The sequence below is a fragment of the Bacillus rossius genome, chromosome 15, assembly GCF_032445375.1.
Source record: "Bacillus rossius redtenbacheri isolate Brsri chromosome 15, Brsri_v3, whole genome shotgun sequence".
NCBI classification, from domain to species: Eukaryota; Metazoa; Arthropoda; class Insecta; order Phasmatodea; family Bacillidae; genus Bacillus; species Bacillus rossius.
This window is the reverse complement of record NC_086342.1, coordinates 5,935,075-5,957,723: the sequence shown is the minus strand read 5'-3', so window position 1 is coordinate 5,957,723 and position 22,649 is coordinate 5,935,075. Positions and strand designations below refer to the sequence as shown.

The 22,649-nt window shown below is 38.3% G+C and overlaps 2 protein-coding genes across 3 annotated transcripts; one reads left to right on the top strand and one right to left on the bottom strand.

Moving 5' to 3' along the window:
• Positions 1 to 116: 116 nt before the first annotated feature.
• On the bottom strand, positions 117 to 6,211 carry LOC134539515 (bolA-like protein DDB_G0274169). Of its 2 annotated transcripts, none has more exons than XM_063381603.1 (4): positions 6,109 to 6,211; positions 4,505 to 4,749; positions 3,223 to 3,291; positions 117 to 915 (listed from the first exon to the last, which is right to left on the bottom strand). In XM_063381603.1, exons 2-4 carry the CDS (start codon positions 4,736 to 4,738, stop codon positions 838 to 840), a joined length of 381 nt encoding a protein of 126 aa, XP_063237673.1. In that variant the 5' UTR covers positions 4,739 to 4,749; positions 6,109 to 6,211; the 3' UTR covers positions 117 to 837. The 2 variants fall into 2 exon arrangements, with proteins under 2 accessions (XP_063237673.1, XP_063237672.1); XM_063381602.1 differs by having other exon boundaries at positions 6,105 to 6,205.
• A 166-nt stretch (positions 6,212 to 6,377) lies between these two features.
• LOC134539513 (uncharacterized) lies at positions 6,378 to 22,649 on the top strand. Its single transcript, XM_063381595.1, has 3 exons — positions 6,378 to 6,596; positions 13,600 to 13,647; positions 19,604 to 22,649. Exons 2-3 carry the CDS (start codon positions 13,624 to 13,626, stop codon positions 20,696 to 20,698), a joined length of 1,119 nt encoding a protein of 372 aa, XP_063237665.1. The 5' UTR covers positions 6,378 to 6,596; positions 13,600 to 13,623; the 3' UTR covers positions 20,699 to 22,649.

Sequence of the window (22,649 nt, the reverse complement as noted above, 5' to 3'; positions counted from 1 at the left end):
ACTACAAACAATGAAAAATACCAACTGCTTCAACTGCAAAAAAATGCCAATGCGGAGAAATTTTTTGATTAACTAGTGGAAAGTTTTTAAAATTGAATAATAAAATAATCACAATATAGGACATAACATAAATTACTTTTACTGTTTCCCGTACAAAGCGACCGCATGAAATTCATTTCCTTATAAATGTTTGGTACAGTAACTTTTTGCCACCACACACCCGTTGAGATTCCCATTCATAAAATTATCACAATTTGGCACATTTTAAATTCATTTTACTAAACTTCATATTTTGTGAATCAATCTATTTCATAGTTACCAAATAACCTTGCTTTATATCATTACATATTAAATAATTAAATTTTCCAGCCTCCATTTATAAATTCATGTTTCAATGAGTGACTATCAGGTTGTCATCAAACAAATGAAAACGAGCAAAAAAAAAAAAAAGAGAGAGTTTATGTTCCATTTACAAACTGAAATACATTTGCATTGTATGCTTTTCTTAGAATGGGTAATTAAGTGAATTTATAAAAATATTTTAAACAAAATGTGTTATCTCCTGTATCTGCGAATAGGCAACAGTTGTATCAGCACATCTGCAAAATTGTGTGAATTGGTACAGCTTTACTTTAATGTAGCTGCTGCATCAAGACAATTGAAATACATATTGTAAAGAAACAACTAGTGCAATAACATTTGCAGTGCACAACCCGGTATTTATTAGTTTCACTCGTGTGGCTGGCGAGAACCGCCGTGCAGTTCGACTTGAGAACCCTCATCGTTTACGCCAGTTCTAAGATGAGTCTGCTGTGTCTTCCAGTGACGTCCGCGCGCTCACTTGCCGAAGCCGCCCTCGCACGGCGGCGTGGGTTGAACGGCCGAACTCTCCTGCCACTGTGCTGGCGTTTTCGCCTGGAAGAGCAAGTGGGATAAAAGTGCAAAATAACCAACCATCCACACCAGGATTCCCGCACTGTTAACACCAGTCAATTATTTTCCTATTCTAATATTTTTCCTCTGACTCATTTAATAAGATACACTATATTACACAGGGGTGCAACAGGGGGGGGGGGGGGGGGAAAGGGTATTTTGCCCCCCCCCCCCCCCCCCCTCTGAAACCTTGAAGTGGGGGCAAACAGGGGGGCAAAGAAAGTGCTGTGTAATCAATTTTAAGATAATAAAACTTTTCCACCTTGAAATTCAAATTTTTCCGGGGGACGACCCCCGGACCCCCCGCTTCAATAGGGGGGATCGATGATTCTTTATAAAAAGGTATATTGCCCCCCTTTGGAAATTTAGTTGTTGCGCCCCTGATATTACAATACACATTATTATCACAAACACACTTCAACATACATAACATGAATAGTTGGCTATAAATTGTTGTATGCACTGTTATCATTTCCATCAAAAACACGTAACCAAAACACTGCCGTCTGGCTCAAACTTGTGAATTATACATTATCAATTGTGCTTCAAATTAGCACTCGAATTGTTGGTATCCGTTACGTTCAATTAATGTTACAATTTTAGAATTGTTAACGGCACACCAGCTTAAAATTAAAATATGCTTAGTTTTGAAACATATTACATAGTATGAAAAATTACTACTACTGTTTTGTACTTAAGATGTGGTGAATTTCTATGCATTTTTGATTTCCCGAGTTTTCCTGTCTGTGAGAACCCTGCATGCATATGAATACAAAGTTAAACTAAGAAGCTCTGAAAAAAAATATTTTGCAAAATCAAATTAGCACAGAAATCGAATATCCTAAAATGGAACCAATCACGTCCTCTAAATCTTACTCCATGTTCCTGAAGACTTGCAGGGTGGCCACACCTTAAATTGGTCATGAATGATTTTGTTTCTGGGGAAATCTGAAACCCACTGAATTTTTAAAAGCCACTGTGAATTATCAGCTTGTCTGCCAAGTTGAAAAGAGCTTCGTTGAAAAACTAAACGCAATGCTTTAAACTTATATTTATACCATTTTTGGACTCTTTTTACAGCTTACTTGAGTAACTACTTGCCGTGCCTACAGACGGCATCGCTTGTACCATTTTTTAATGTTGGGTACTGGCAAACCTTGCAGCGGGATGTGACACGTGACATGAGTTGCAATTTTAATACAGTTTTTATTTAGTTTTTTTCCTCATTTTTTATGGGTTTTTCTCCTTAAGGCTATTATATGATAATGTGCTATGCTAACTCGGTGCTTATTCTAACATGACACATGGTTTTTTCTCCTTAAGGCTTTTATATCATAATATGCTATGCTAACTAGGTGCTTATTCTAACATGATGCACAGAGCTGCCCTGCAGACCTAGGCTGAGGGAGGAGGGGAAAGAATTTCTTTCTTCTCTCGTGTTTCTTTTTTTACTTTTACTTCTGGAGATTTTCAACGACTGTGTGAACAGAAAACTAATGCAGTGATTTAACTGGAGGATCTCATTTACAGAAGAAGAGAAAAAAAGTTATGAAACTAGACTGTTGGATAGAGCTATAATTTGGTTCTTTTTTATGCAGCACAAAGACACATATGTTTATAAACAGTTTTTTTTATCATTACTGTTAGTTTTCAGATGATTTGTTCTACAGGAGGTAGTTTTACAACCCAAAAATCACAATGTGCAGAATTTTTTGTGATTTTAAGGCTTGCTGTGAAGAATTTGAAGCTAGGGACATAACTGAATTAACAATTATGAGAATTTTAACTGTTTATAATAATTATTATTATTGTCGTGTATGAACTTTTTTATATCCCAGGCAGCTGTTACATAATTTTAATTGTGAGCGCGTATGCTCTCAAATTCACACCATGCACTCAACTGACTCCCCAGTGTCTTCGAACTGTGATGCAGTAAATTAGTCTCTAATGACCTCGCTGTCAACAAAATAAAAAGGGGGAAAATATGCTGACACACATCTGTCTGAATTAACATTTTTGCATATGCATCTTGGGACTTTATCATTGAAACTACACAGGTATGTAGTAAAAATGATTTGCACTCAAAAATTCCAAATTAAGTGATTTTTTTTTTAATTTTCCTATAATGTTACACTGGCTTAAACGTAGAGAGTTACTCCATTTAAGCATGTATGTCAGCATTTATGTTAAATGTAAGATTTTCAATACTAAACGTATGTACATAACTAAACAAGGGTAATAGGTAAAATTATCTTTGGATATTTGCACTGGAAAAAAACTGCTACTCACCTCTATTGACAGGGCATGTATTTTCTCCTCTAAGAGCTGGTGCAAAGCAGTGTTCACCATACGATGCCTCTGTGAACATCAAAAGAGGTGATATTTTCCCTGTATAGAGGATATCCGGTAAATTACAAGAATCAAAATTGGTAAACGTCTAGCTAGTTCAAAATTGGTCTAGATTGCACATACATATATAAACACTTGAGATTTGGATTGAATAATGAAATATTATTTAAGTTACAGAAAAAATGTTAACTGTCGATGACAACAGATACCGATTTTTACTGCTTTTTATTAATCCTTCACAAAAACTTATAAGCACAATGGCTGCCAGATATTGACAGCAAAACTGTTCCAGATTATGCACAAAACATCACAAAAAAAGGTTTGTTGCTTCAAGAAAACAGTTAAAACTGTAAATGGCACCAAAATGTCACATGAAAAAGTTATTTATCACTGCTACTAAATCCCGAGGTTGCACAATAACTCACGGGACAAGCAAAGGACTTGCATTCTTGGAACGAAAATGAAACGACTTACGTTTGCCTCGTTACGGGCTTAACACAGACAATTGCAGTAAAAGAATTCTAAATCAATTAAAGCCCAAAAAATGTTTATAAATTGGCGTCCGAACCGCTGCTGAGAAATTTACTCTCCACTATAATATTAATCGCCAGCCACCGCCCAACCGCAACATTTTGGAACCACAGCCACATGCTGACAAAGGACCCAAGGCGATCATGTGATGTAATTTCCAACCAATCACAAATATACACAGAAAATTTACAGCCAATCTTGGCTCATGGCAACAAGTCTAAAATTCCTTTTTCTCACGCTCAAGAAATGTCAGTCTCTTTCTCTCATAACTCCCTTGTTGCTAAATGTTGCATCATCCCGCTTTCATATAAAACTGAGTTACCAAAATTACTATCAAAATACTTTTTCACAATGAACTAAGCAACTCATGAGAAATATTTAAAATGTTAAGTACATAATGTAAATAATGATCATCAAAAAATGCAACTACTGCTGTTATTTACATGGTATCAATAAACCTCACCAGCTGCTAAATATAATCAGAAAAATTTAATAAAATTATTTATAAAAAAGGAGATTGCAATAGCCTGGGTTGCTTACATGACTTTTCAAAATTATGAATAAATTGATGCCAGTACAGCAACTTTCTATCACTTATCTTGTTTTTATTGGTTGAAATAATCATCAACCATCCAAAACTTATATGTTTTATTTGGAAGATATTAGTCTAAGCTTGTACCAGCAAATTTACCTCGATGAGCTTCTTTCCTTCAAACTGATCTGACACTACGACCACTTTGAAGTGCATCTCAGCTTCTTTCGGGACGTTGTGCTTGTGAGATTCATTGATGACGTCCAGGTGAGATGGCTTCAACGTGTCGGTCAACAACCTCCGTATTTCCGTCTCGACCGGCTTATTGATCGCTGCACTCATGGTCGGGTGAAGAGATGACAGTCTTCCGAGCTTCAACAATGTCACCAACATGCAGACAGAACCTGAAAACAAAAAGTAAATTTTAGTTGTATCGTATAACACTGGGCTTTGGTGCAAATACAAATATTTTTAAGGCATGCAATATCACATATAGGCAATGTAAATAAGAAAAGCTTTTTTTTTATTGCACTTATATTTCCGGAGATGGACCCTTAGGCCCGTTCCACAATGACACGGAAACGGAGACGGAACACGGAAACGAAGACGGATTTCACGGAACAGAGCCTCTACAATAGCACGCAAACGGAGACGGACCCGCACGGACCTGCTCAGCAGTGCTGAAGTCTTCCGTTTACGTTACTCCGTTAGACCAATAGGAGCACGTTATTTATTCACTGCAGTTGTCAAGCTACAGTTGCGCGTTCATGTTAATTAAGATATTAGTTTTGACTAATGTTGGTTCCCGTATTTTCGACTACTTTTTTATGCGTGAACAACAAAACAAGTTTTGTTTTGAAATTTGAATTGTGCACGTGGGTTTCATCATGACGAATTTTGATGAACATTTAATTTTCATGGTTAAAGATATACCTGATATATATGAGAATACGGAGAAGGACTACTTTACCACCGCCACAATGCAAAAAAAAAAAAAAAACGACTTACATTACCAAGTTAACAACCATACATTTCGATTTAACAGGTAGCTCACTTGATACTCGTAGTTTTCAGTTACGTCACGCTCGCTCTTTCTTATTGGCCAAGATTTCTTACAGGTCCGTGTATTGTAGAACGAGAAAAATACGGACGGAACGGAACAATACTCCGTTTTAGTCTCCGTTTCCGTCTGTTCCGTTTCCGTGTCATTGTGGAACAGGCCTTATGGATTAGCTCGGCAATACTGAGCTCTTCCGTTTACGTTGCTTCGTGCAATCGTGCAACCAATAGAAGCTGAGTATTTGGCTGCAGTGGTAGCTACATTTGTGTATGTTATAATATGATAAATATTGTTTCAAGTACCAGAATATCTAGAGGTTTTTTCATTACTTTGGTATTTATTTTTGTTTATGTAAATTAAAGTAACATTTGATAATCTTGAAAAACAATCGTATCGGTTACAATTTGTTACGTATTTCTGCATTGTGGAAGCAGCAGACGTACAGTGAAATTTACCGGGAGATCTGTCTCTGTAATATTTTAACGGGTCTAATCCTATTTTCTTTTTATTATATACTACTATCAAAACTCATAACCTAACTAAATATACAAAGAAGTTCTACTTAGCTTAAATATAAAGGTATTTATTTAAAAATCACACGTCTCAATCTCGCATGTCTAATCTAAGACTCATTTATAAAATATGCGTTTAATTACATTAACAATTGTTAATCTAAAATCATAAACATGGATTACATACTTACAAAATGCGGCAGCGAATTATTTTTATTCGTAGCTGTTTGATACGAAAAACGTTATTCATTTGTTAACTTTAATAAGGTATTTTCCAGATATTTTCAATACTAATTGTTAAGAACGGCAGATAAGTAAAAAAAAAAAAATAATAGTAAAAAGACGAGAATAATAAACTTTCCGTAAGTATAATGAGTAAAATCAATAAATAAAATATAAATGGGAAAAAGAAATCGATGATCTTTGTTCTACAGTTTCTTTGGTTGGCATGAATTTTTATTGCCTTTATTTACTCTATGGCCTCAAGCTTCTATGTTCGATCCATGGTTCGATCTTCGATCATATAATTAAACTCGAAGGCATAGAGTAAAGCCATCAAGCGATTTTGTTTCTGATTTTTTAACTTTTGGGTTGGTTACAAAATTTCTGGTAGTGCATTGAAATTAGGTTAAAGCAGCGTATTTTGAAGTTGTCTGTAATGTGTCTAATGTGATTAAAGGTAGTTATCACATTTATTTTGTCTTCGTTTGTTTACATAAATAATGTTTTTATTTTAGGAGTCATGTTGTGACGTTGTGAGTGGAAAGATCTGAGGTGTGGCTGAAGGACGTTTAATAGTTTTGAAAAAAAAATTAAATCACTTAGATTAAATTTAAGGTCGCAATCTAACCCTGCCCAAAAGGCATACTATAAAAAATATGAAAGTATTTATAGTAAACTGCTATTACTGGCAAAAAAAAAGTACAATACAGAGAAAATAACTTCTGCTGTCAATAAAACAAAACAGATGTGGAATATGATTAATAATGAAATAAAACCTGGTAAAAGTTGTGATAACTTAAGTATTAATATCTCCGGTGTAGAAGTGACTGACAGTACAATAATAGCGAATAAATTTAATAATTTTTTTATTGAAATCCCACAAAAGATACAAATGGAAACAAACCTTAAATACAAGGACTATAATCCCGGTGGTGGAGATAGATATGGGATGGAGGGAGGTGAAGGAAAGTAGGAAGGAAGTGTTAAGACAGTGGAGCAGGGCGGATAGAGCAGGGGCGGAGGCATTTCTTGAATTGGAGTTCTGTAGGTGGGAAGGGATTGCAGAACTAGAAGGGAAGTGGGAGGTTTTGAGGGGCATATTGGAGCAAATGGTGGAGTGCTTCGTACCCCAAAGGAGGGTAGGAAAGGGTGGCGACCCGCCCTACCATGGACGGGAGGTAAAGGTATTAAAGCGAAAGTGCAGGAGGCTCCACGCAAGAGCCAAGAAGCGTGGAGGGGAGGGGCTAAACGCAGAAATGAAGGATCTGGCGAAGGAACTGGGAAAGAAAACCAGGGAAGCACGGGATGCGTACATGGAAAGGATGATGGAGAAAGGGGGGCGGGGAAACTGGGCGGATCTGTACCGATATGTTAGGAGAGTAAAGGGGGAGAAGGGACTGCCAGTATTAAAGGGGAGAGAAGAGCAAGAGTATGTGAGTGACCTGGAAAAGGCTCGTTTACTGCAGGAACAATACTTATCGGTTTTTGTGAACGGGGGAGTATGGTGCGGAGCACAAGAGGAGAAGTCAGGGGGAGAGAGAGGGTTGGAAATACGGAGGGATGATGTACTAAGGGAGTTGAGGAGACTGAATGTGAGGAAGGCGGTTGGGCCAGATGGGATAGGGAACAGGCACCTCAAGCTGGGAGGGAAGGTGATAGGAAAGTACCTGCAAGTACTGTATGCGCAGTCACTGGAGGAGGGACAGCTGCCGAGGCAGTGGAAAGAGGCTGTGGTGGTGCCCATATATAAAGGGAGTGGGAATAAGGCACACCCGGCAAACTATAGGCCGGTCAGCTTGACGTCTAACGTAGGCAAGGTGATGGAGAGGCTGGTAGTGAAGTATATAGTAGAGAGGGTGGAGGAAAGGGACTGGATGGATGAGAGGCAGCACGGCTTCCGAAGGGGTTACTCCTGTGAAACGCAGATGGCGGGGCTGTTGGAGGACTTGGTGGAGGCAGTGGATGAGGGGAAGCAGGTAGACGCTATTTTTATAGATTTTGAGAAAGCGTTTGACAGGGTGCCGCACAGGAGGGTGATGGAAAAGGTGGAGGGGTTGATAGAGGACAGGAGGGTGGTAAATTGGACAGGGGACTTCTTGAGGGACAGGATCCAGCGAGTGAGAGTGGGTAAGGAATGGTCAGAAGAGGGAAATGTGATGTCAGGGGTGCCACAAGGCAGTGTCATGGGACCCCTGCTCTTCCTGATCATGATGAATGATGTAGGGGAGGGGTTGAAAAGTAGACTGCGGTTGTTTGCGGACGATTGTGTGCTCTATGAAACTGTGGGGGAAGGGGCGCACCTGGCAGAGGACTTGCAGGAACTGGAGTGCTGGTCGAGGGAAAACGAAATGGGTATAAATGTAGGGAAAACAAAGGTGGTGAGGTTCACGAGGAAGAGAAGGGTGGAGGGAAAAGTGTACTGCTGGAAGGGACAGGTGATCCAGGAAGCTGAGGAGTATAAGTACCTGGGAGTGATCCTGCAGAACGACTTGGGGTGGGGAAAGCAGGTCAAGAAGGTGGTGAAGAAGGGCAGAATGGGGTTAGGGATGCTTAGCAGGACACTGAAAGGGACAGGTAGGAATGTAAAGGAAAAGGCGTACGTGACATTGGTACGGCCAGTGTTGGAGTATGCCGCGGCGGTGTGGGACCCCTATGTGGAGAAGGAAATTGAGGAGTTGGAGAGGGTGCAGCGCAAGGCAGCGAGATGGGTAACGAATATGTGGAGGAGAAGGGAAGGCGAAGGCAGGATGGGGGAAACACACAGACCATCGGTGATGATGAAGGAGCTGGGGTGGGCCACGCTGCAAGAAAGGAGAAAGGTGGAAAGGCTGGTGAGAATGAATAAGGTAATTCGTGGGGGGGAGGGGGGCTGGGGAAAGCTGGGAGCTAGGTTGCACAGAGGGCTGTATCGAGGAAGGAGGGATCATGAGTGGAAGATTCAGAGAGAATGGAGACGGACAGAGAGAGGAAGACAGGTATTCCTTGTGAGGTCGGGGCGTGAGTGGAACGAACTTGAGGGGAGGACACTGGATCTGGGAGGAGGGAAGGACTTACGAAGGAGGCTCCAGAGGGGGGAGGAGTGATGGTAGTTGGGGGGTGGGAACTCCTTGCCACCGGGCGGAAGCCCAATTGCAGGTGTAATTGTTATTATTATTATTATTATTATTAAGATATTGACCATCATAAACCTATGCATATGCATCATAAGTCGTTATTCATAAAACCTATTACTACAGATGATATTGTCAATGTTATAAATAGCCTAAAAAATAAAAATTCCTTTGGATTAGATGGTATTCCAGTCACAATCTTAAAAAAATGCTCCAATTGGATTAAATCCCCATTAACATACATATTTAATGAATGTCTATCACAAGGTATATTTCCTGATAGACTTAAGTTTGCAAAAATTGTACCAATCTATAAAAAAGGTGACAAATACAGATGGATAATTACAGGCCTATTGCTCTTCTTTCCTCCTTTTCAAAAATTCTAGAAAAGGTTATAGCAAATTCTTTGACTAAATTTCTAAATAACCAAAGACTAATAACTAACCATCAGTTTGGTTTCATGGTAGGAAAATCAACAGAGCAAGCAATTTTTCGTTTTATTAATAATACTCTAACATCTTGTGACAAAAAATGTTTTACTAATTGCATCTTTGCCGATCTTTCAAAAGCATTTGACTGTGTTAACCATGATCTACTTTTGATTAAGCTAGAAAACTGTGGTATAAGAGGTGTGGTTCATGACTTATTTAAATCATATCTTAATAATAGAAAACAAGTTACGTCAATCATATTTACTGAAAATAATTATACGACAGCATGTTTTTCTGAGCCAAAAAATGTTACACAAGGTGTGCCGCAAGGCTCTATTTTGGGTCCCATCTTATTTAACATTTATGTAAATGATTTCCCAACAAGCTTAAAATTAGGTTATCCAATATTGTTTGCCGACGATACAAGTATATTAATTATGGACCCAAATAGACATACATTAGAAACAAAAACCAGGCAAACACTTACTGATACATTGCGATGGTTCTCTACAAATAATGAAATAATCTTACCTTAAACTCTAATAAAACTGTTATTATGCAATTCGCATTGCGGAGAAGCAATTCATTAATACAAAATAACATTAGGATAGGTGATGATATTTTTTACTATGTAAAAAGTAATAAATTCCTTGGTCTTACTATAGATAACACTCTCTCCTGGACTGCACATGTTGATAACATCTGCAAAAAATTAAGTTCAACATGCTTTGGTATATATACATTAACAAAATTGTGCTCCAGTAGTGCTGTCTTATCTTATTATTATTCAAATATACAATCTGTTATTAGCTATGGTATTATATTTTGGGGGAATTCCTCAAATTGGAAAAAAATATTTATTTTACAAAAAAGAATTGTGAGAATTATATGTGGTAAGGAACACAGAAGTCACTGTAGACAAATTTTTAAAACAAATAAAATAATTACTGTGGTAAGCATATATATATATATATATATATATATATATATATATATATATATATATATATATATATATATATATATATATATATATATATATATATATATATATATATAAAACAATATTGTTTTATAACAATAATATACAATTAGTAAAAAATAGTGATATACATAAATATTTAACAAGAAACGCTGATAAAATACATAATGTACAGCATAGAACCAAAAAATATACACTAAATCCATTTTATATGGGCATGAAATTAATTAACAAACTCCAAAAAAGTATTATGGAAAATAGTAATAACCATACATTTGCATCTCAACTTAAAACCTTTTTACTACAAAAAGCTTACTACTCATTAGAAGAATTCTTTGATAAATAGTATTTTATTTTATTTTTGTATCATGTAAATATGTATTTCTGTATTGTTGTATTTTAGTGATGTTTGCTATATGTAATGTGTTTTTATAAATTGTTTATTTGTCTATGATCATATGTGTAACATATATATATATATGTTTCATTGTTGTTTTTTAATGATGTTTGTTATATATATATTGTGCTTTTAAACTGACAACTTCTATCTGTTTGAATTTGTTTAAATATGTATTTGTTTTCATATGTAATACTTATGTAGTATTTTATTGCGGTTCTCTAATGATATATATGTGTGAAATGTGGTTCTGCAAATTGACAACTTCTTCCCATCTGCTTGGGTTGTATAGAAGGCCATAATAAATAAATAAATAAATAAATAAATAAATAAATAAATAAATAAATAAACCCCCTGGCCAAAATTCTGATGCCAAATCCGATGAATTGTCATTTAACTCACATCAATGTTTTTACAGTGAAATAAAAACTAATCTAAGGGTAAAATAAAACTTTAATTTTTGTACTCTGGCGTAGTAATAAAGAACGGAAAAGAATCTGTACAAATTGTTTATTAATCTCAGTGTTAAAGCTGTTGCAATTAGGCGTAAATAACCACCATTTCTGCACTGTGGAAAAATATAGGTTGTCACGGTTTTATTATAATACTGTGATTAATCTAAGGTTAATAACTCCTTATAGGTAAAAGCACAAAGTGCTGCAAGAAACACTACAAACTTTTAATTGGATGGGAAACTAATTAAAGGCCCGTCTACAACAGTCTGAAACTGGACATTCCGTGTCCTTATCCGAATGTGAATGACATCACATTGTCACACGAAAACTGCCCTGTCTACAATTGCGATATCCAGTGTCCAAAAACACTAATAAGTATTCACTAGAGTGCTAAAATAATTGGTTAATATTCTTACCGCACGGCTTTTCCATGAAGTAATAATACAATTATGAAAATACTTTTGGAACACAAAAAAACATCATTTCTATATTCCTACTTGTTTGAAAAAACCCTGTTAATACATTACATTACATTACAATGCGTGTGCATTGACATGGCCACTGCCATTTTTTTCCTTTCCCGTGTGTATCTGTGTGGGTGTATGATTGAAAACAATGTGGACAGTTGGCTGGGTTACATAGTGTAGCTACATAAAAAAAATACTGTGAAATCATGTGAACGGTTGGTTAGGTTAGGATAGCTACATCTTCAATTGATAATTCCTAAGAAACCATTAAAAATATTTTACAGTATTTTTAATGTAGGTAACCTAAAGTAATTGAACATTTTTACAATTTAACTAAAGTTCTCCAAATATTACACACAGACCCACTTGGGAAAGCAAAAAATAGTGGCAGCTACGTCAATGCACACGCTTTGTAAGGTGAAAGTTATAAATTGTGATTTCTCATAAACCAGTAGGAATTCAGAAATGCTATTTTCAGAGTAAATACAGGAACACTTCGAGTGTTTGAATTAAAAGTATTTTCTGAATTTAATAATTACTTTAGTGAAAAGCAGCGCTGTAAGAATATTACCTTCTAAACACACCGCCAAAAATAATTTGTGTGTTCAGCCTTTGAAAAGCACCGGTCACAAACGGGACAGTATTAATTTTGTCTTTTCTTCTTGGCTTTCTGTATCTACCACATTGTCCATTATTTTCTGTTTTTATTTTTAAAGGAACCGGAAATAGTAAATATCACTGAGGTACCAAATGACACAGATTGGGACCAAAATTTGGAGTTGACCACTGTATTTGGACCAGGGAAACTCGGATCATCGCCCACACCACCCATGAAATCAAAGAGTCTTGTGGACCAATCAGCGATCAGTGTTGGACACTATTTAGGACATTGCACTTGTAGACATGCCTTTAAAGGCACACTGTTATTGCGTTCTGGATGTTGCCCTTGCGATGCCCAGTACGTGTCCGATGCGGCTAGAAAGAGACAGCAGTCTACCGAGAGGGGTATGTGTGACGAGAGAGAGAGAGCATCGGTGTGCTGTGATTGGCCAGCTCACCTTGTTTGTAGCAAGGAGTGGGTGGGGAGGTTGCAAGGGTTGTCAGGCAGAAGGGGAGAAGCTATAACCTGGCTAAAGTCGCAACTCGTTTTCATGGAACCTGAAATTTTTTTTTTTTTTGCATATACTTCAACTAGGATTGATTTGATTTGCTAAATTAGACAATTTGAAGCCATTAACGTACATTACTTTCGGCGGTCCTAATGTTTTCCCATGTAATATACATTTCAATTTTTTTTTTTACCCGGTAATAAGCAAGTTAAAGGCCTAATTAAAATTTCACCATAATTTTTGTTAAAGTTATTTCCACTGAAGGAAAAATAACAGCAGGCCCCTATGAATTGGTTCAGGATATGGCACTGGTCATGAAGAATAACATTAATTATGTATATGTATACCTTAGATATTATATAAATTTAATGGCATAACTAAACATATACACCTATAACTAGTGTAGTGATATCTTAATACCTTTAAAATTTATTTCATTTAAAGTTTGTTTAAAAAAAAAATCTTTTGCATTAGGAAATGGGTTAATTAAAATTTTTGTTTTATTTTAGAGTGCTCCTGGAACATAAAAATTGATGATAAGTGCAGACGAATCAGATGTAAGTATCCAGCTTTCCTTTTCCAGTAGAATTTACCTTGTGAGGTTGGTTGCACCATTGAAGTTAAAGGCATTAATTTATTTTATTTATGGTGTTATGCCATATATTAAAGCCTGGACCAAAATTCTAATTTATTGGAGTTGCTTAGCTTCCGGGATGTAGTTGCATCGAAGGCGAAGATATTACCGACGTTTCGGTCGAAGTTGCAATCGCCATTATAAGGGAGCAGTTACCTACTGAGGCTATCGCCTGAGAAGGGAGTGTTTCCCGATTAACTGATTGGCCTGACATTTGGCCAATCGGAGCAGGAGGACTTGAAATAACATCAGTTGGTAACTGCTCCCTGATGATGGCGACTGCAACGTAGACCGAAACTTCGATGTTACCTTCGCCTTTGACGCGGCTTCAGTTCAACCCAGAAGCCATGCAATTCCGGGCCGCGAAAGCCTGCTGTCTATATTCTAATTTATCGTTGACAGTTTGTATTTGAATTTGTGGTATGTGTGGGACATTACAGCTGTGTTACGGAAACATCGCTGAAAGTGAAAATGTATTTTTTTTCCCCATTACAAAATTGTCGGAATGTTGCAGCATTGATGGAGCTCTATTGTATTGCAAGACACGGCTTGCATTCTAGAAAACCTGGGTTCAAAACTCATTCCGGCCATTCTGATGTTGGTTCTTCGTGGTTCCTGGAATCACTCCAGGCAAATGCTGGGACAGTTCCTCACTGCCGGACTTGACCTTTTTTTCTTTTCCAACATCCCTGTTCTGCGTGGTTATGTGTTTACGGTCCCTAAAGTCCTCATCATCAAAGAGGTGTTAGCCCTGAATACTATTTGATCTCTGTCATTGGTAGAGACAAGATTTAATGGTGTGGTGATATTGGTTTTAACCTCTTAGCAACCTCTTTGCATGAACATTGTTTAACCTTCAATATTACCTCTTATTCAAATCTATGTATTAATTCATGTAACAATCTAAGTCATGTTTTGTGCTTAATAAAGCCTTAGTTTCTGAAGATAAGGTTTATTATGTCAATTTATTAAGCACATTCTATCAAGAAACATTTAATACAAACAATGGACAAGTATTTCAAGCCCGAGAGATTTGAAGCAGATCACACAACTGGGAAAAGCTCCTCACAATGGAATCACTGGAAGAAAACATTCGAAGTCTTCACAGCTTCAATCAAGGCTTCTGAAGCTGATAAGCTGTTACTACTCTACAATCACGTGAGTCACAGTATATACGAACTTATTAGCGAATGTACTTCTTATGCGTCTGCAATCGAAAAGCTAGATTCACTCTTTATTAAACCTAAGAATGAAATATTTTCAAGGCATAAACTAATGAGCCGACACCAGCAACCTGATGAAAGTGTAAATATATTCTTACAATCATTGCATCTCCTTAGCTCTGACTGCGAGTTCAAAGATGTTAAAGCAGCAGCTTATAGGGATGAATACATTAGAGATGCATTTATAAAAGGTCTCTCATCGAACAGTATCCGACAACGTTTGTTAGAAAACGCAACTCTTAGCCTGGATGAAGCATTTGCAAAAGCACGATCATTAGAATCAGCTCATATAATTTCTGAATCCTATATTCCTAGCCAGACACCTTTAGCCTCAACTGAGCCGGTTCAGCAACCAAATTCTCCTGTAACCGCAGCCAGCAGTAGTCAGAAATGTTTCTTCTGTGGGTTCCCTCGTCATCCTCGTTCTTCCTGTCCAGCGCGAGAAGCTACATGCAAACTCTGTGGTAAGAAAGGCCATTATGCAAAAGTCTGTAGGTAAATTAAGCCCAAAGATCGTACTGCAGCCTTACCTGACTCTCCTCAAGACACAGATGACTTCTCAACTATTGCTTGCCTTCCTGCTAAGTCTCTGGTTTTCCTTACTAACCAATCTAATCGTAATCGTAAGACCAAACCAACATCTTCCAAAACATCAGCTGCTTCTCCAACTAGCCTTTCCAAAACCATTGTCAAACTGAAAGTAAATGGTTTTCCAGCTGAAGGGCTAATAGACACGGGGAGTTCGGAGAGTTACATAAATGATGGTTTTGTCTCCAAACATAAATTAAAACAATATCCTACGTCATCTGAAGTAGCTATGGCATCGTCCTCTTTGGCCATGCCTATAAAAGCTTACTGTTCCGTAGATTTACAAATCTCGGACAATATATACAGAAAAACAAAGCTTAACGTTCTAAACAACTGTTGCGCAGATGTTATATTAGGGCACGATATCTTTAAGCAGCATTCCACTCTGTCGATAGTTTTTGGTGGTAATAAACCTGAACTGCAAATCAGTAGCTTAGCATGTGCCAAAGTCGGCCCGGCCACCCTCTTCGAACACTTAACACCAAATTGTAGACCTATCGCGATCAAGTCCAGACGACACTCAAACGAAGACGAAAAATACATTCAATCCCACATAGAAAAACTTCTCTCTGACGGTGTCATTGAAGAAAGCAACTCACCCTGGAGGGCGCAGGTACTAGTCGTGAGTGGAACACATCGAAAACGTATGGTCGTCGACTATTCTCAGACTATAAACCGATACACGATGTTAGACGCTTACCCAATCCCTTCCATAGAGAAAATAGTTTCCGATGTAGCTAAATATAATATCCACAGCACAATAGATCTCAAGAGCGCATATTATCAAATACCAATAAGGGTTGAAGACAGGCCGTACACCGCCTTCGAGGCAGCAGGAAAACTCTGGCAATTCAAACGTATACCAATGGGCGTCACCAATGGAGTGTCTGCGTTCCAGAGGAAGATGGACGAGATCAAGACCAAAGAAAGACTACAAGGAGTTGACATCTACTTGGACGATGTGACGGTGAGCGGAAAAGACCAATCTGAACACGACTCCAATCTACGAAAATTTTTAGACGTCTGCAAGAAATATAATTTAACCATTAATCAAGAAAAATCCCATTTCAATTTGAAGTCTCTTAAGCTCCTCGGTTATCTCATCGAAAACAATATACTCAAACCAGATCCCGACAGACTTAAGCCACTGATTGATTTCCCTATCCCTAGAAACAAAGCATCCTTGCAACGAGCACTAGGGATGTTCGCTTATTATTCTAAATGGATTCCAAAATTTTCAGATAAAATACGTAGATTAGTGAACTGTAAAGTATTTCCTATGGCCCCTGAACTAATCCAAGACTTCAACAATTTACGGAACTGCATAGTTAAATCCTTCGTCGTTAACGTAGAGGAAGACATCCCATTCTGCGTCGAAACAGATGCCTCTGACGTCGCCATCGCCGCCACTCTGACTCAAAACAAGAGACCAGTAGCCTTCTTCTCGAGAACCCTCACTAAGAGCGAACAACACCATTCAGCTGTCGAGAAGGAAGCTTATGTGATCATTGAAGCCCTTCGGAAGTGGAGGCATTACTTGATAGGAAGAAAGTTTCAACTTATAACCGACCAGAAGTCTATTTCTTACATGTTTAACATTCGGCATCCTGGTAAAATCAAGAACGAAAAATTTACAAGATGGCGGTTAGAACTTGCTCCTTACAACTATGACATCATCTACAGACCGGGGAAGGAGAACGTGGCGGCTGACGCTCTCTCTAGGACTTGCGGCTCGCTCCATACCTTCGACAGACTTGTCCACTACCACAAGGCTTTGTGTCACCCAGGGATCACCCGGATGGCTCACTGGGTGAAGAATCAGAACCTTCCCTACTCCATCGACGAGATACGCCGAGTCACGTCTTCCTGCAGAACATGCTCCGAAATCAAACCTCGCTTTCACAAACAAGCGGAGCACCCTCATCAAGGCCACCGCACCCTTCGAACGGCTCAGCGTTGATTTTAAGGGACCATTACCATCCAACGCTCCTCGGAAATATCTGTTAACGGTAGTCGACGAGTACTCCAGGTTCCCTTTTGCCATCCCTTGCAACGACCTATCCTCCACAACCGTCATTCAAGCACTAAATCAGATCTTTACACTCTTCGGATATCCTTCATACATTCACACAGACAGAGGCACATCCTTTATATCCAGAGAACTTCAATCATTCCTACATTCCAATGGAGTTGCTACTAGTCGTACTACACCATACAATCCGTGTGGAAATGGCCAAGTAGAACGTTACAATGGGATAATATGGAGAACTGTATCGCTAGCGCTGAAAACGAAGGGACTCGTGATAACGCAGTGGGAGAAGGTGTTACCTGAAGCGTTGCACTCCATCCGCACACTGCTCTGTACTGCTACTAACGCTACACCCCACGAACGTATGTTCTACCATAAGAGAAGGGCCAGTTCTGGAGTTACTCTTCCTTCGTGGCTTACTACACCAGGGAAAATTCTAATGAAGAATCACGTCCGTCAGAGTAAATATGACCCCCTGGTGCAAGAAGTAACTCTGCTTGAGGCGAACCCTGACTATGCTCTGGTTCAACTTCCAGATGGTAAGGAGACAACAGTCAACCTCAGGCATCTCGCTCCTGCAGGGGATATTGTCAACAATGAATCTAACTTAGAAGACGTGAATTTTCCAAACCTCGCTGATGATCCTAATCAACACACTGAAGCATCTGAAGACACCCAGCTGAACCTCACTCCAGAAGATTCACCTGCGAAGAACATGAATGATCAAGACCTACCTCAAGTGAACCCAATTCGGACTCCACCCAGATCTCCTCCCAGACCTCAACCTCCACTCCGGAGATCTTCCCGCACCACTAGACCTTCTGAATATCTCAAGGACTATGTCCTTAAATGAAGAGGGGGCGAATGTGGTGATATTGGTTTTAACCTCTTAGCAACCTCTTAGCAACCTCTTTGCATGAACATTGTTTAACCTTCAATATTACCTCTTATTCAAATCTATGTATTAATTCATGTAACAATCTAAGTCATGTTTTGTGCTTAATAAAGCCTTAGTTTCTGAAGATAAGGTTTATTATGTCAAATGGTTTTATTTTTTATGAAATCTGAATTTTTCTGAACAAATGTGACACTTAAATGTTCTACTGTACTTATTACTCCAAAACAGTGTCATTCTGACTGATACATGATGCACTTATGAATTTTTACATTATAATAATTTTAATAATCATGTCTATAACTATTTGGAATTTTTGTTTTTAGAAAAATGTACTCACATTGTAATGTAAAAAATGAGTAACTTAGCTATAACAGTTGCAAGATTAAAAAAAGTAACTTTTTTTCCAATTTTTTGTGCATAAGATGTGGTACAAACTTAATGCTAAATAAATTACTTTCATTTATTTTAATTAAAAGACTACGTATTTGTCATTAGAGTTTAGTTTCAATTGAAAATGCTTGGTTTCATGATTGTAATGGTATTTCAGTGCTTTGTGGTGTATTAACTTTAATTTAAGTGTTATATGGTGTAGTGACATGTTATGTCAATTTTATCACTATTCACCATATAATCTTGTATCTAGTTGTTGGTGCAACCAGCCATTAGCGTTGTATGTATATGTACGTGTGTCCTCATATGTACATATATTTATGTGAAATAACATTTTAATGCATTACCCTGCTGTAAAACAATTTTTTCAATGTTTGGAGAATCGGTAAAAATTAGAAATTCTGAAAATACTAAAGGACTTTGAGAATAACTTTCATAAAAATCCATTATTTATATATATATATATATATATATATATATATATATATATATATATTTATATATGTGTGTGTGTGTGTGTGTGTGTGTGTGTGTGTTAAAAAAAAATGAAAACATTATTCTTTAAACATTAGTTTTGATGAACTTACAAGTAAAATAATTTATTGATAAAATAAAAGTAGTTGCAGGATTTACTTACGACAAGGCAGCATAATAAACTCTGGTATAAAGAATGGGTTACGGTCCACATTCAAAAAAGGAAACAAAAACGTGAATCGATCCTCCACGCACTAACTGTGATTGTGTTGGCCAGGAGGAGATCACGGTGCCTTGGCCGCCACAACCGCGACGCCCCCTCAGGCCGGCCATGAGCAGCAGCGCTTCGCCCCACGGGTACAACCTGCGACGCAGCAGCAGACGCAGCTCCGAGAGCGGGGTCCCGGCGGAAGACGCGGCCGACGACGATGCCCGCAGCCAGTCGGATCTCGATGATTCGGAGGACGAGTCTCGGGGTCTGCAACGAGGCGAGACAGCCCGAAGGAACTCGGGTCGCTTCTCCGGCCGCCGACCTGAGAAAGAGACGCCTGGGAAGAAGGGCGACTGCAATGACGGAGGGGCTGGCACGACGTCCAGCGACGTAGGTTTACTTGCAGTGGCGGTGGGGATCTTTATTGCCGTGTGTTTTGGTTTAGGCCTATACGTTTCAAACACAGGAGATGACGGTGATGTCACAAATCTTCCAGGGATCCACACGCATCTCGAGGATAATGTTTTCGAAAAGTATCTGAAGGATCAGATAAGGGCCGTCAAGAAACACTATCCGACCCAGAGAAAAGACCTATGGCCGGAGCTCCTCGCGGGAATCAAGAGAGTGGCGCGGGTGGTACCGCCGCAGCCCACGACGTTCCTCTTGCTGCACACCGGCGAGGCCGAGGACACGCTGCGGTGCCTGGCCCGGGAGGTCGCGAGAGCGGCCACCGGCTTCCTCAACGCTTCGCAGTTCGTCGCGGTGGACGGCGAGCGGCTGAGGGAGATCCACGAGCGCAACCTGAGGGCCTCCAAAGAGCCGGAAGACAACGGCTGGTTCGTGGAGATGTACCGCCCATTGGTGGAGCGCGACCGCGCCATGATCCTGTACGACCTGGAGAAGGTGCCGGGGATGGTGGCCCAGGCCCTCCACTCCTTCTGCGACGAGGTCTCGCCGTTGGTGGGCCAGGCAGTGTACTTGTTCACGCTCAGGGTTCCGGAGTACTCCTCGCTCCGGGCCGTGAGAGTCGCGGAGGACCTGCTGAATGACCTGTGGAGCGGCGAGCTGAGCGACGACGTTCGAGCGCCTCTGCTCACGCGAATCACGGGAGGGGCGGTGTACGTGCTCCCCGAACCGGAGCTGCCCCGGTCCTGCTCTTGATCCGTGAATTTTTCCGGTCTCTACTAATGAGCCAAAAAAAAATATCATGTCCATTGTCTAGGAGGCAGGGCAATTTCGGAAACTGTCATAGAAACAGGTGATGCGATGTTCCAAGCATGTGTGAGTTTATACTGCGTCCACAATTGGACCACGTGTTGTTCAGACACGCGGCGTGTCTCCCGTCAGGGCCGCTGGCTTCTGCCGTAAGTGCCTGGATGCAGGCCAAGTCTCAAAACCAATCATATAAAATTCTTTAGTTTCGCTTTGGTTATTGGCTCCTCGCCTGTACAAAAAAAAAACTATTTTCGTATTTGATTGGGTCGTCATGACAAATTATGTTTGTGTTTGACAAGTGTTTTGAGAAAAAAAAATTAACAAATTATTTTTTCTCCAAAAATATCTGGTATTCTAATTGGCGAGTACAAAATTGATTGATGTAATATTTCTCTTTTAAGATTTGGACTGTACCAATTTCATTTTACGCTCGTGCTTTGATTTTATCGACAAATTATTTTCCTTGTAAATTCTTTAAAACTACTGTTTAAATATATATGGATATGTGTAAAAAGGATATGTGTAAAAGTTATGCTACCAGGGTTTTTGTATTTTCAGTATTTATAATTTACATCAGTTCCAAGCATTACAATATTTGTTCTACAGCAGGGTAATGTAAGGACATGTTATTTCTTATATACAATCAGTACAAACAGTGAAAAGTCTTTAAAAAAAAAAACACAGTAAAATCAATCAAAAATCAAGTTACAATAGATTTAATCAACATAAGTACCAAAGTGCCTTATAAAATGCTATTAAAGTATTTTGAAGTAATTCTCTAAATTGATGATCAAGCACCCAAGTGTATTGTACTGTGTGTCCACACAAATCTTTAGAAAAATTTTCCCGACTCTCCATGACCAAAATTACAAATTTCACTGATGAATATCTTTCAAATATTTTACCTATTTTGCAATTTTCTGAAAGAAAAAAAGATAATACAGCCTCCAGCATCTCTATAGCTGTAGGAGTTAAGGCAGAACTATGGATATGCCATTTTACAGTGTGTGTGACTATACACTAAAACACCATCTGGAAGAAGAAAAAAATGTCCCCAAAGTCTTTGTGAAGGCAGATTGGATCATGACATTTCCCTTCAAATTACTATAACTGAGGAATTTCTATGACTTACCAGGTTTTAAAGGACGTTCCTGTAGTAGCAATTCCGTTACCCCTTCTCAAAACAAAGTACACAGTTGAGTAACCGTACAATTTGAACCCACTGCCCACGAATACTAATTTCCTTCTTCCCTTTTAGTAACGAAACAGCATGTACAAACATTGAAAATTATGTTTTTTTTTTTTGTTGAAAATTTTATTCTAAGATGTATGCTGTCAGCTGTTTCTGATATTATCAACTTGTCTGCCCTTATTCTTAAGTATTTTATAGTACTCTAAGTGTTGTAAGGTTTTGATATGTTGTAAATATAAAGATAAAAAAAAATTTTTGTGCTGAGCTTTGTGAAGTTTAAAATTTTAAGCAAATTTTTTTGGTGTGTGTGTGTTTATGATGGTTGTGCTAAACCAGTATTTGTAGTTAGTATGTAAGAAGTATTCAATTATAAAGAGTCAGTACTTAATAAATATTTATTAAAACTATATATTTAACAGTTCTGTAACAAATCAGGATTTTAAGTTTGTTCTTTTTCTTAAGCTACAATGTATTTCCTAAAACAATTTGGAAACAAAAAAAAGAGCATAGTTTGAGAGCCGGCAAATTTTTTGTTGAGTAAAAAAAAGTTGGAAATAAAGGTGAATAAAAAACATAATCTATAATAATTAAAAAATGTTTTCTTTTTACTCAGTTTTAGTGAGTTGATGTGGCATGTTTGTATAGAGGCCGCCAAATATAAGGTACAATTGTATGCATTAAGAATAAAGGATTTGAAAAATAAAA

Excerpts from the sequence above, each read along its gene's own strand:
- LOC134539515 (XM_063381603.1), bottom strand. The coding sequence starts at position 4,738 with ATGTTGGTGACATTGTTGAAGCTCGGAAGACTGTCATCTCTTCACCCG. Across the intron at positions 3,292-4,504 it reads AAGGAAAGAAGCTCATCGAG|AGGCATCGTATGGTGAACAC; the intron begins GTAAATTTGCTG and ends TGATGTTCACAG. Across the intron at positions 916-3,222 it reads TACATGCCCTGTCAATAGAG|GCGAAAACGCCAGCACAGTG; the intron begins GTGAGTAGCAGT and ends TTGCTCTTCCAG.
- LOC134539513 (XM_063381595.1), top strand. The coding sequence starts at position 13,624 with ATGATAAGTGCAGACGAATCAGAT. Across the intron at positions 13,648-19,603 it reads TAAGTGCAGACGAATCAGAT|GAGGAGATCACGGTGCCTTG; the intron begins GTAAGTATCCAG and ends TGTGTTGGCCAG.